The following is a 13,846-nucleotide window of genomic DNA, read 5'->3' as shown; positions in this document are numbered from 1 at the left end:
TCAATCAACTTTGGGAAGCATTGTTCCAGCCCTTAGGACCAATGTCAGATGGATTGGAGTATCACTCAATCAATGGCATTTCGGACCATCTCATTGGTGCGCTTTCTTTGATGATACCCTACCAATCAAGATCGAAATGGATCGAAATTGAGAACAAAGAAAGGCAACTCATTGCTCGAAAACTTCATTTCTGGACCAAAATTGAAGATCTCAACGGTGACCTCGATGATTTTGAACCCTTAAGCTTGGCCGAAGTCCTTCGCTACAACTCTCCTTCTCTTATACTTATTACTGGGGAAGACAAAAGAACTTCGAAAGCGGGAGTGATGGGAGTTTATCTACCTGCTTCGCAGTCTTCATGCTTTAAAAATAGACATGAGTATATCTTCTTCACCCTACTGCCAAGATTTTGTGTCAAACGTTGGACAGGTATTCAGAGAAGCATTTTCGACATCATCAAAACAGACATAGCGGGATTCTCCGTTGACATGATATCAAGTGAGCAAGCGTTCGAGACTAAACAGCCATTCTGGATCGGTAATCCAGAGAAAGATGAAACATACATAAGGATTGACCTCCTGCAAAGCCGGGCTTCTCTTATAACGAAGGCCGAATATCAGAAGAGTTACGATGACGATAATGATGCTGAGAGTACTGCGATCCCACATACTAGCAGTGAGATGTCTGAGATTTTACTCGACGCAGTGAAAACCTTCCAGATTGGACGCATTATGCCTGGCTCGCACTCCAGTGCCATGAAAAATGAAAAGAAAGATCTAAATCAAAACACTGATAAAACCGAGGAAGTCATCCGGGGCGAGGAGCTAAAAAACCGCATTTATGGGTTTGGGCGGAACTCTTTACCTCAAGATCTCCAATAGCCTTTTTTGCTCGAACGGGTGAATGTCAAACCAAGGACAAATTCTTGACCCTCAACCATGTATGTGGGGGAATACCATCAGACATGACTATTCATTCTACACAATTTATTACTTACTTTTCTTTCAGTCTTGCACGGACTGAAATGAAAATTCCACAAGCGGCAGACGCATTTTAGAGTCTTTCATTCAACATCAAAATATCAACTAGAACCCGAAGATCAATTTCGCTGGTATGAAGTCCAAGCTCGGGTGGTACGACAATCCAAATGTATTGTCCACTGTTCCCTTGGGGATTGTTTCTTATCCTGCTGAAGGGGGTCTGAGAATTTGAGTCTGGGCAGTAGCCAATGTCTTACGGAGCAAGTTACACAGGGCCTAGTGAGTAGGTTGTGTCAAATCGTGGAAATGCTCGTTGATGCGGGGTGTGATGAGATCGGGTCTTTAATGCGGGATCCCCTCGATACAACATCTGTCAGCCCAAGCTCTTGAACATGATTCTTGGGGATCGCTTTTGTATCATTCACATTCTCTAGAGTGATTTTGATGCTTTTAATTTCTTTCCTTGACTGTGCCTCTTGTATTCGGGTTTTTCTTTATTGAACACCCTATTTTCCCGCATCGAGAAGAGTGATTAACGCTTTCCTTTCAGTGAATTATTACATCCAAAACTCTTCGATTAGATGTACTTTATTAACTTGCTCGAGATGTCCTCAGGCAGAAGCCTAGATTTTAGCCAAGTCAACCACAGCAAACGGTTGCCTCGTTAGCAACGCTGGTCTGCTTGTTATCCCTGTCTCACAAAAATGATATTTAGACATGTCCAAATTCGGTATGCCGAGGTGAAAAGCTTACCTCAAACTAATTGATTCCCAAGAGAAGATAAAAGAACCAATGTAGGCACCAATGAGAATGCAAATAATGAAGTAGCCATTGTAGTACATAGCAAGTCTGTTTGAACCCGATCAGATACTTGGCAAGTTGACTAGGATTCAGAATTACTCACAACATGACAAAGTATGCTACAGCAAATTGAGCCACGTGCAATAGAGCACGAAGAGACTGTTGAAGAACCGATGGTGTGAAAGCAAGGGGTTTACTCCGTAGGCAAGAAGCCTCAACAGAAGTTTCGGACCCTACCATTGCAGCGCGTAGCTCATGTTGTCTCAAGAGAAAGCGATCGTATTCCTTGCCAAGGCGACGGAGGAATTCCAGACAGATCACGAGACAGATGACTCCAATGCAAGAGCCAGCAAACATGCCTTTGGAAGTAATGTGCCACGACTCCGCGATAAAGCAAGAGTCCACCGTGTTCCAATTCCATAACATCTAAAAAAAAAAAAATCACAATTTGAGTTCGCTACTTCGATTATGGTTGAAATGAATGCCATACCGAGATTTTACAAGAACTTCCACCCATATCCATGCTCGATGTGGAGGAGGATGAAGTTGCGGCTGAAGATGTGGCTGTGCTGGACATGTCCATGCTTGCGGATGTGGTCGTTGCCATAGACATTTCCATCGTGTGGTAGCGGATCGGCGAGTATTTACTAACGTCAGTTATGATCAATCCAAAGTGTAAAAAATAGGTATCGTGGGGGTATTTTCCTTATATGAAGAACTCCAGGACCCTGTCTTCTGCAATAAATGCAAGGCTCCAATTCTCTATGCAAAGAGCGCGAGGTGTGTGTTTTGAGAAGAAATGAGCGCGTTTTTTGTCGTCGAAGGCCAATCGGGTCCGAGTGGCCGCACCCGCTATGAAGCCACAATAATTTGGCAGCGCAAAATGCGACTCTGCAAGCTAAGGTTTCTTAGAGTTTGCGCCCGGGAGCATGAGTGTAAAGGCTTTTGATCGGCTATTTCAAAACCTCTTTACTCTAACTGGAACTAGAAATTGATCTTTCTCGATCAAATGGGCAGCCTCCCCGATCGGTAAGTCCAGGATGATGGTGGAGTTAGCGACGGGAGGCAAAAGTTGGTTTGGCCTTTAGTGCAATGAAGAATCCACCGATTTGTTCCGAATTCCGAGAGATGGGTCGCGCGATGACACTTGTTTTTCAAAGTAGCAACATGGATAACAAAATCCACTTAACAGCTTGAAATCTCTAAAGTGATGTCTGATTTGCAATTTTCTCCATGTTCCTAAGTCTCTGTCGCTCCTGAGCACAGCCATGTTCAAAGTCAACGACACCCTCTTCACCGGAGCTGTGTGTATGAGTATCACAGCGGTCGGAAATACGACGAACCTTCCTCTTTCGGACCCTTTTTGCAACACGGATGCTTGCCTAGCTTTTGCCAAGGCTCATAAAGCGTCTCAAAATGCTGTTTCGTACACCCACCAGTTTGATTACGGGCACTACACTACGTGGTACTATCTTGCTGTCCTAGGTGTAGGTATGGCAGTGCACTTGCTTCGTCTCTACAGGAACCGAAATCTCCGAGATGTAATGCTGCCTTCCAATGCATTTACTGCCACTGGCCACAAGGCCCTCGCTCTCGGCAGGACTGTGGCGTATAGGTCCGCGGGAGGTGCAACTGCAGCGCGATGGGGGATCCCAAAGCTTGGGTTGTTGATCTTTGGGATATTTACACTGTTATTTTTCCTCCTTATGACCTTCCTGGTACATCCATATTATCGAGAGCGTCGTGGGTATGGATCGCCACCACTCGCCGTGCGCGCAGGACTCATGTCAACGGCTCTGATACCTCTGATTCTCGCGCTCTCGGGGAAAGTCAATATAGTGACATGGTTGACTGGAATCAGTCACGAGAAGCTCAACGTATTCCACAGATGGGCCTCCTACCTGTGTCTGTTGCTTGCAGTAGTTCATACCGTGCCATTTATCGTCACCCCGCTTCAAACTTGTGGAGCAGATGGCCTTCATGCACAGTTCTACAAGCCTCGGGGGTTTGAAGTCGGTTTTAAACTTGCATTTGACAGAGAGAAAGATGCTAACCACTCAAATAGTATACTGGAGTGCCTCCCCTTGGCATGCTTGTAGGGCTTTGTGCGCTGTCTGTCCCAATCGTTTTCATAACGCTTTCTACCGACTCCATGTCCCTCTCTACGTCGCTTTTCTTGGGCTCATATTCTGGCATGCTGGTAACGAAATGGATTCATGGGTATATCTCTGGGCTACACTGGCAATCTGGTTGTTTCAGGTCTGTGGGCGCTTCCTCGTTAAGTGGCAGACATTCAATGTCCACCGAAGTTGGTTCTCGGGTTTTTCAACTACTCTGCAGAGGCTTCCAGGAGACATGGTTCACGTCACTCTTCTCGTTCCAACTAGCTTAAGTTGAAAGCAGGGGCAGCACTGCTGGCTCCGGATGCCTCATCTGTCACTTCTCCAGAGCCATCCTTTCACAATTGCGAACCTTTCAACTCAGGAGCTGGGGGCGAATGTTGACATGAAAACGATGGAATTCTACATTCGGGCATATAGTGGTTTAACTCGAAGCCCGCTTAAGTCTTTGGCAGATTATAACGACCATTTTATACCAATGCATGTCGACGGACCCTATGGCGGACTCAGTGAAAACTTGCCTGAGCAATATGAGTCGCTTGTCTTTGTGTGTGGCGGAAGTGGTGTATCGGTCTGCCTGCCCCATATACTGCACGCATTCAAGGCCTACGAGCGAGGCTCTAGCTTGGTGAGCAGTATACGTTTCGTGTGGATGGTTCGGCATCTGAGCCACGCAGAATGGGTCGCAAAAACACTCAAGGAAGCTTCAAATCTTTCTGGTCTGCTACACGTTGATATCTACATCACAGGACCGGCAGAATCTTCCATCAAGATTTCTGGTACAGAGATTGAGAAGACCACCCCAACCGCTACAAATTTGGTTCCTCAGGTCGATGAGTTAATTCACAGCAGCGGTCAAGAATCAGCAAATTCACTGGAAACATGGACTGTCAATCATACACGACCCTATCTGTAGCACCACCTTTATTAACGGAGCGCAGGGTTTTTGTACTCGGTAGGTGCCTTAGATTATGGCAATTTCATGAGTTTCTCCTTCACTTGAGCTGACTGTGAAACCCAGGGTGTGGACCAGAGAGTCTTAGAATTGATCTTGGAAATGCAGTCTCCCTTTCTCAGGCCAGAGTCCTGAAAGGCGAAGCAGATCTCGTCACTCTTCACACCGAAGCTTTTGGATGGTGAAGACCTTCCTTTTGCTTTTTATGTAATTCAATTTTTTAATATTTTTTTTTTTTTCCTTTTTATTTTTCCTTTTTTTTTGGCACAAGTCAAACTGTATAAATATTCCTGATGTACAGTATTACAAGCATGGCTATATATCTCTAGAAAGACCATCTCCAGGGACACATCATCTCGATGAAATTCTGATTGGTGCCAAAATGAAAATTTTGCATCATGAGTTCATCAAGTCATTGACTTGCTACCCATACATAATCTCGTTGGATTGGAGCATTCAGGGATTAGAGCATGTAGATGTTTGGCACGTGATGAGATTGCAGTCGGGTGGTCCCGACAGCAACGGTCCGGGCGCGCTTGACCCACTAAACCGGTTATGCAAACAACGCAAATGTGCTCATGGCTTATTTCTTATGCGAAAGAACTAAGCTTCCCATGAAGACCGTGCTCCTCATCGCTCGTTTCATTATTTCTTTGGAAATTTCAGCCCACTTACCAGCCAATAAGACTCTTCGCATTGCACTTTCTTTCAAGCTCCAAATAGAGTGGGGGCAACATTTGACTTCCAAACTCGATCTCTCTCGCCTACCAAGGATGATAAAAATCAACTGCCACTCTCGGCCACAGTATGCAAAACTCATTTTCAGTCCACCGAGGTACATAATGGGATTAGATGGGTGTTTGTATTCAAGTATATTTGGATTCTCCGACGTGCAATCCCTACCAAGTTGAACATCACCCAAGGTAACTGGCCTTCTTAATCCAAAAATAACCATTTTCCATCGCTTCAAATTGACCTGAAAAATACCGATAAATGTCCAGCTCCGCAGCCGAATGCCCCATTGGTAATCTACCGTATTTCCACATTGCAGGAAGTTTTCTCCCGTGGCTCTGGCCCACGAGCGTCCAAACTATAGATATGTTGGATGATTCCCCAGGCTCTAATCCTGAAAGCCATCGCTTCAAACTGCGAAAAACATTACACCATGAAAGGTCCGACTATTCTCTGGCTAATATGTCTCTTGGCAAAAACCGTTGCCGGTGCGGGAGAACTAACCGGATTCCCCGCAAATCCATATGACCCATACTGCGCTATGGCATGCTTGCGTTCTCTGTACTCTTTGATGCTGAGCTGTTCAAGTATGGGTGAAGGTGGTACATTAGGAATGATGACAATGTCAACATCCTCGTCTTGCTGGGCTAGCAACACGCCCTACTTGACCAGTCTGGCTTGGTGTATGCACGAAAAATGCCATGATGTACCGACCTGGAAGCTGGAATATTTTTGGGCCACCGAAGCGACTGGACAAGGCACCACTGGCATACAGATTGTCACTCCAAAATGGATCTATTCTGAAGCACTAGCGAACCTGACGCAGGCTCCTACCTCACAGCTCACAACTGATTCCGAGTGGCTCAACAAGACCTCTCTTGTTTCGCCAGAGGTATACGAAGAACAGTGGAATGTATTGGTGAGCGTGCAAGAAGAAACAACGCGAGAGAATACCTATGGGTAAGAGATATTCCCCTACACGTTTGTTCATGACGAGTACTGATCAGAACACGAATAGTATCGCGGTGTTGGTGACCGGATTCGGCACTCCTATAGTCCTCACTGGGCTCTCATACCTACCCATCTCATCTAGGCTGGTGACGAAACTCAAGCCATATTTATTATGGCCCAGCACAATCGGAACATACCAGGTTCGGTCCCTTCCCTACCTCCTAGGCAATGCGCCCACGATCGGTCAGGCTCTGTATGTTGCCATGTTCGTCATCCTAAACATCATCTTGACGGCCGTGAACTACCACTCCCGCCAGCCTAATGCGTGGTATTCGAACACCTGGAGGGAAATTATGGCTTATGTTCTCTATCGAACAGGTAACCTGGCCTATATAATCTCTCCATTAATCTTCCTCTTCGGCGGTCGCAATAATATCCTTCTTTGGGTGACAAATTGGTCGCATTCAACCTTCCTTGTTCTTCATCGCTGGGTGGCTCGAGTTTTTGCAGTGCAAGTTCTTCTTCACTCAATTGTTGCCGTCGTGCTATACAAGGCTGAAGGTACATATGACACACAAGTGAAAGCACCCTACTGGATCTGGGGAATCGTGGCCACACTGTGCGTGGTGATTCTTACTTTCGGAAGTGGGCTTTGGATACGAATTTTTGCATACGAGTTCTTCCTGCTTATGCACATAGTCCTCTCTGTGATCCTGATTGTTGGCTGTTGGTATCATGCCTACGATCTATATAAGTTCCTTGGTGGAATAGAGGATTGGATTTATGCCATGGCTGGTGTATGGTTCTTCGACCGCTTGCTGCGAATCGTGCGCATTGTTTCATGCGGTCCCCGTCATGCAACTGTTACCGAAATCGGAGAAGGTTACATGCGAATTGACTTGCCCGGAATTCGCTGGGGTAGTGACCCTGGAAAGCACGTTTATGTCTATTTCCCCAGTCTGAACCCGTTGCGGCCTTGGGAAAACCATCCTTTTTCCGTCCTGCCCACGGCACTTCTACAGCCGTTGTCTTCAGAGTCAGCTGACTCGGAGAATTGGACGCCACGCTCTCTCAGTGGAACCGAGGAGCCAAACGATAACCAAAAGGGAGAAGCGATAACACCTACGGTCAAAAGCATAAACAGCTACCATCCAACCATCGGAGTCACACTATACGTTCGAAAGTCCACTGGCACCACCAAAGCACTTTGCCCACAGAGCAGTCTGCTTACGTTCATCGAAGGCCCTTACCCCAACAACTCAACGAGAGAGGTCCTTCGCTGTGATCGACTGCTCTTGATTGGAGGGGGCATTGGAATTACCGGCATTCTTCCTTTTGCCACCAATCATTGGAATGTAAAGCTTGCATGGTCTGTAAAAGAGTCCGCCCGATGCTTAGTCGATGACTTGAAAGGGGCTTTAGATCTGGTGAAAGAAAAGGATGTACGAATCGGCAGCAGATTCAACCTCGAGAAGCTTCTGAATGAGGAAATGGAAACAGGATGGGATAAGGTCGGTGTTGTGGTTTCCGGGCCAGGCGTGCTTTGTGACGATGCCAGAGCAGCTGTTGTGACGGCAGCAAGACTTGGAAAGACAAAGTTTGAGCTCGAAGTAGAGGCGTATTCATGGTAGTCTGCAAGGCCCGTGTTATTAATTATTTCGCGATCAATCTCCATGGTCTTCAGAAACTTCAGCGTTACTCTCTACTTACTCACTGAGTTTGGAAACTGTGGGTATCTATTAATATGTGTCATTTCTCAAGATATATAATCTAAGCCATTTCAGCGCCTCTTCTCGAGCATTCATCAAACCTAGATATCATCACGTATCTCAAAAAAACTCGGAGTGGAAGTCCATAAGAGTCTCAGTCATGACATGATCCTTCTTGCTAGCTTGTCGTCCCCGCAGAAAATCTCCCGAAAATTAGCTCACCGACTAAAATACCAGCAAGCACAGATAGGAATATTCCACCGTTGAAGCTCATCACTGTGAGCATTCTGATTTAACATTATGTTAGCGGAGCCATAGGTAGAATGCAAGTGAACAGAAACATATGAACTCACAAGACATAGCCAACCAAGGCCCTTGTCAACTCTAGCACTGCTCCAACCCATCTTGACTCAACCCCCATGGTTGAAGTGTCTCCCATGAGGTAAAGTAATGGTACCTTCTGGCGAAACAGTGTTCTTTGTTTCTATCACTTTCATCGTCTCTGTCACTTTGCAACGGCAAGGGTTTTGGTATCAAATCTTCCTCCTCGGCAAGGGGTGAGTATTGTGGGAGCGGGCTTGCCTTTGCTTTGTGCACCTAATGTTCCCTGTAAGGAGATGCTTCAATCGGAGAGGAGACGAGGTTCGAAAACCGATTGGAACGGGATTTTCGAAGCTGGAACCTCAAAACTCCCAGAAACCGATTTAAAATTGCCAACAAGAATAGAAAGAGTTAAGTCAATATGTACTGACTGATCGTAGTGGTTTTCCACCCCGAGAAAAGAAGTGTAACGCGGTAATCCATATTGAATGTGGTCTGCATGTGCATGTTGGAGATTGTATTTCTCGCTATTGAGTTTGAGATATGGTCCATATGGTCCATCTTGGTATATAGCGACAGAAATTACAGCGTGATTCTAATGATGAAGTTGTATGGATAAGGAATTTCTCAGATAAAGATACCACCTTCCTCAACAAGGGAGATCAATCAAATGACAGAATCTCAAGCACGCGGGTTCAGATATATAAAAATCGAATTCAAGGACGGGGGCTCCACAAAGGACCCTTGTGGGCTTTCCGATAGTCGTTACGCCCAAATGATTACTGAAATTAGTGACCTAGCTTGTCAGTATTTTATTGACATTCAGAACTCCACTTCCACAAGAGGTTTACTGCACACGGCTTTTCCAGGAACTCTGCCATAGGCCATTCTTCTAATCTGATCCGCATATTTCCGCAGAACATAAAATGTGCCTAATAGTTTCCAACGAGCAGAGCCTTGTCTGGAATTGCCGCAAATCCGCTCACACGAGGCACATCACTGCTGTCTGGGGGCGGTCGGGTGAGGGGCTTGAGGACCAACACCAATTCACCATTCTTGGCATTGATCATCGAAATATCCAATCAGCTTCCGAGTACGATCTGACTACCAACCCAAAAATGCTCATGCTCCGACGCGTCACTCTCTCTGCTTTTACTTCTACCGCCCGTTCCTGGAGATATGATCCTAATGTCCACGTTTACGCACCCACGACTTGCGTCATGTTAGGGGCTGATCACCCGGCATCTGATTTGTCAGATACATATACTGCGTCTGGAATAGTCCAAGTCAATGGAGGCTTAACGGAGTTTCATATTTTTTCAGGTCTAATAAGCACAAAATGGAAGCATCTCGCGGTAAAATGGCCCCTCGGTTGGAACAAGCCCAGTACCAGAAGGATCTCTTTTTAACAACAGGCGTTCCATCTGAGCCATCAAGGTCCTCAAACTCAAAGCTCGGTCCCGGCTGCGGCTCATGAGCTCTCGACACTGTTCATCTGTTCGTCTCATCTGTAATTCTGCCTTGGCTTGAGAGCTCAAAAACACACAGGTCTGTGCGAATATGACAAGCACCAGAACAAAACAAATAAATTTTCTGTTGCTAGACAAGTGCTTCAGAAACTCTCTCTCGGCCTCATAGTTGAACCCATCATTATTCCATCCCTCGTATCTCATGTCCTGCTGGCTCTCTGGACGAAAGGCACGGTTTTTTGATGGTCCAGTCCAGCCGAGACCGTATGTATCGTACGCTGAGCGCTTTTGATCATTGGAGAGGATATTGTAGGCATCGACAATGAGACGGTACCTAGCAACGCGTTCTTCCTTTGGGAGCTGCGCTGCCATGGGGCTCTTTGTGCTGTCAGGATGATAGACCTTTACAAGATCATAGTACCTGGATTTGATGGATTTGCTGCCTCGTTGAAGTCCCATAATCTCGTATGGTGTGGGTTGGATGCTTGTCGGCCACTTATATTGTTTCTGCTGAGAGAATGAACGACGCCTTCCAGTCGGTGATTCAGAAACGGTGCCATTTAAGTAAATCGATTGTCTCGATGAGGTCAAACGAAACATTGCATCACATGTAGCCTTGCGATACATTTCTGGTGAAATTTGGAGTAAAAGAGTCAATTAATGAAAAATACAAAGATTGCGTGAGATCAGGCTCCGTAAGTGTGTGTTCTGCAACAAATTACAAAATGGAAGCTGGTTGAAGCTTTAAAATACCCCAAAGAGACCTTACTCCGCAATGGAAAGATTGGGTAGACTTGGCACAATGAGGGGCAATCATCCTCACGAGACCTTTCTGCCCAAAAATGACATACGTCACGCGAAACAAGGGGCAGTTGAAGATATCGGCTGCGCTAGATATGAGCATGTTTGTGGGTCCCGAGCTCGGGGGGGCTTGAGTGGGTACGTGATTGAGATGCAGGTCGAATGCGCTTGCCAAATGTTTGAAACGGTATCCACTCACGTGTGATTGAGCATTCAGATCACAATGCCTTGCGGAAAGGGCAATATGGTGCTTTCACGTTGATCTACCCGTACTTTGAGGAACGATCATCCCTTCAAAAGCTAAACATCGACATCGAAATGAATGCTATCTCAGGCATCTTTCGCTTACCATCGCCTGCTTCCACCAGTATTCTGAGAGGAGAGAATACTTCCAAGAGCCGTAACGGAATTTATTGTCATTGGGTAGAGTTTGTACTGGAGCTTATTGCCCAGCTGGTCATCTTTGCTCTTTTTGCCATTGCATATCCCGACAGATACAGAAGTCTTCTGTGGCTCACTGGTGGCATTGAAAATTGGAACTCTAATCCTGAGCTGCGAGTATACTTCTATGCCAACCACATAGAACCGCCTGAGATTCCCTGGATTTGGTCACAGAGGTCTCCGTGTCTTGATGAAATGCACGAAGAAAACGGGCTAATTTGCAAATTCCAGATCAACTGATGCCAAATTTGCCACGGCAGGCGTCGCTCTTATGGTTTGCCTGCTTAAAGGCTTGCTATACAACTTCAACTACACCATGGAAATGATATCATTCTTGCACGACATCTTACTCTCAGCTCTGTGGATGCTGTGTCGTGCACCAGCTCTCCGGTGACTTCACCGACCCAGAGCACCTAAGTCCTCGACCTTGGTATCTAGTGACCTCTTGCAAAGCCGTTGAAGGACCGATAGCAATAGCCTGTACTATTTCTCAGGCATCTTTTGCAATTTTCCTTTTACTGCTGTTAGTTTCTAGTGCCTACTATGTCTCATTCTCACACAAACCCCAAATAGCATCACTTACTCTGCTGTTTTTAGACTTTTGCACCTCAGTCGACTGGCTTTCTGTATGGGAAAGTATCTATACACTCTTGGAGAACAGCATGCAATGAGCCGAGTTTTGCCTAAATCTTCACCCAATCCTCATTTCGAAGACTTTCCTGAAACGCAATTCAGTAATTTTGAAGACGGTTCCGAGACATGGTATATGTTGCCGGTCGGAAATAATCACATAGCCCATAAGACGCCTGAATCACGGGACATGTGATAGTAGGCTGGATGGGTATTCCGAAGCGCGAGCTAGGTCTGGCCAGACCTCAGTACGGCACGAGCCATGAGGAATAGGATGCCACTCTATTAATACTCAGAGTTGTTTGGATTTCAGCCTGTTTGTAGGATAATCATCCCATCACTTTCATTGAACCTTTCAAGATTGAGCTCAGTTCTGCAATTTCTACTCGCAATATGTGTGAAAATATTATTGGAATCCTCCGTCTATGCATCGCTCTGTGACGGTTCGCTCGACTGGGAAGGTCGCCTGCAAAATGGACTGAGAGCTTTGATCTGGGAGCAAAAGATCTGTGGACTTAGAAAATTGCATGCAAGTAACCGTCGCTTAAAAGATTGTTTGGACTCGGCGGTCCAAAGTCTGCAGATTAGGATCCAAGGAGAAACCGGAGTGCCAGTGCGAGGAAAATCAAGTTCAATGCAACCTTGTCTCTACGGTCTCGGAAACATGCCATCGAGCTCAGCTAACTTTACGCCCAATCAAATAGCTGCTCTCGTTGCGCATTTTTGAGAATTTTACTCGAAAAATGCAACGCGAAAAAAGCTCAATAGAGCATTTTAGCGTCGATTTGTTTGTATTCATTGGTTTTCCATTACAAGTCGAGACAACCAATTGCAAAAATTATTTTTATCACACACCAGTAATGACTTTTTAGCGCATTATGGGCGTTCGCAGCTATGACCAGACAAGGGACTTGACCTGGGGCGTCCACCAACTAAATTCCCTTGGCTACGGAAAGAGCAGGATATCGTCACTTCATCAAACGCCATTCATTGATGCAGTCCAAGCGCTAGAAATTTTGGATATGAGCATAGTTTTTATCAGCAGAATTGAATCATCACCTGCTAGGTTTACTTAGTGTTCTATATTCAGTGGCTTACTCGCTACATAATCATCGTATGTTCTTGTTGTCGTCCGTATATTAGGAAACTTGTGTTCCATTGGCCTTCTAGAACAAAATGGTACCTATCCCTATCACTGTTATGTGCAGCCATAGTAACAATTCCCACTGACATTGGAATAGCGTAAACAATATGACCGCGTGGCCGAGCTGAGGTACCAACAACGGTCCCAAAACTTAGATTGGTAAATCCGCTTGTGACATTACTTCTCACGCACATGGCCTGCTTCAGTGAGTGTAGGTAACTTTAAAAAGATTCAGGCTAAGATGAGGATTTTGAGGTCGATACTTCAATTGTGTCGGCGGACCCTCTGTCATGAGAGCCGAGTATTCCTGTGGCAGATTTTGACTCATTGACATGAATAGCTTGTAGGGGTTGCTGAGCACACTTGTTGAGCTTGTCTAGACCTTGTTTGTCGCATGCCGCAGCCCTTGGTTTTTTGGTTTTTTGAGAATCCATAGCGCTAGAGCTAGGTTTCCCAGCTGTCAACACGACTCGGCAAATTCCTATCCCAAGTTGGCGAGTTAGCTTGGGGTATCACTACCACCGCAATGTTGAGGCCTCAAAATCGAAAGTGGAGAGTTATCTACCTTCTGACAAGGGTGAGAGATAGCACCATTGTTCGACGCAGTCACAGGGCTTTATTACATGCGGACATGTCGAGAGAGGGCGCCCAGACTTGCGTACCTTCTTCATCGAGCGATCGAAATGTCGACATTTTAACGAGCGATGGCCGCGAATGCACGCCTCACTTGAGAGATGATTAGAACGAATAATACCAAATCTCTAAACGGACCAAAGAGCCATGAAATCTGGG

The 13,846-nt window shown here is 45.8% G+C and overlaps 5 protein-coding genes across 5 annotated transcripts; 3 read left to right on the top strand and 2 right to left on the bottom strand.

The window, feature by feature from the left end:
• Positions 1-41: 41 nt before the first annotated feature.
• N7484_007445 (uncharacterized protein) lies at positions 42-881 on the top strand (the record flags this gene model as incomplete). Its single annotated transcript, XM_057117832.1, has 1 exon — positions 42-881. One exon carries the CDS (start codon positions 42-44, stop codon positions 879-881), a length of 840 nt encoding a protein of 279 aa, XP_056970867.1.
• A 999-nt stretch (positions 882-1,880) lies between these two features.
• N7484_007444 (copper transporter family protein) lies at positions 1,881-2,400 on the bottom strand (the record flags this gene model as incomplete). Its single annotated transcript, XM_057117831.1, has 2 exons — positions 1,881-2,207; positions 2,272-2,400. 2 exons carry the CDS (start codon positions 2,398-2,400, stop codon positions 1,881-1,883), a joined length of 456 nt encoding a protein of 151 aa, XP_056970866.1.
• A 649-nt stretch (positions 2,401-3,049) lies between these two features.
• Positions 3,050-4,817, top strand: N7484_007443 (ferric reductase family protein; the record flags this gene model as incomplete). The annotated part of the gene is made up of 3 exons (XM_057117830.1): positions 3,050-3,793; positions 3,847-3,981; positions 4,185-4,817. 3 exons carry the CDS (start codon positions 3,050-3,052, stop codon positions 4,815-4,817), a joined length of 1,512 nt encoding a protein of 503 aa, XP_056970865.1.
• Positions 4,818-6,177: 1,360 nt separating this feature from the next.
• On the top strand, positions 6,178-8,170 carry N7484_007442 (putative ferric-chelate reductase (Fre2); the record flags this gene model as incomplete). Its single annotated transcript, XM_057117829.1, has 2 exons — positions 6,178-6,548; positions 6,607-8,170. 2 exons carry the CDS (start codon positions 6,178-6,180, stop codon positions 8,168-8,170), a joined length of 1,935 nt encoding a protein of 644 aa, XP_056970864.1.
• A 1,724-nt stretch (positions 8,171-9,894) lies between these two features.
• Positions 9,895-10,410, bottom strand: N7484_007441 (uncharacterized protein; the record flags this gene model as incomplete). The annotated part of the gene is made up of 1 exon (XM_057117828.1): positions 9,895-10,410. The coding sequence occupies one exon, from the start codon at positions 10,408-10,410 to the stop codon at positions 9,895-9,897; it is 516 nt and encodes a 171-aa protein (XP_056970863.1).
• Positions 10,411-13,846: the final 3,436 nt, after the last annotated feature.

Source organism: Penicillium longicatenatum (genome assembly GCF_028827895.1).
Source record: "Penicillium longicatenatum strain IBT 33135 chromosome Unknown contig_4_segment0_segment0, whole genome shotgun sequence".
Taxonomy (NCBI): domain Eukaryota; kingdom Fungi; phylum Ascomycota; class Eurotiomycetes; order Eurotiales; family Aspergillaceae; genus Penicillium; species Penicillium longicatenatum.
The sequence above is the reverse complement of the archived record's forward strand: the minus strand, read 5'-3'. Positions and strand labels throughout refer to the sequence as shown.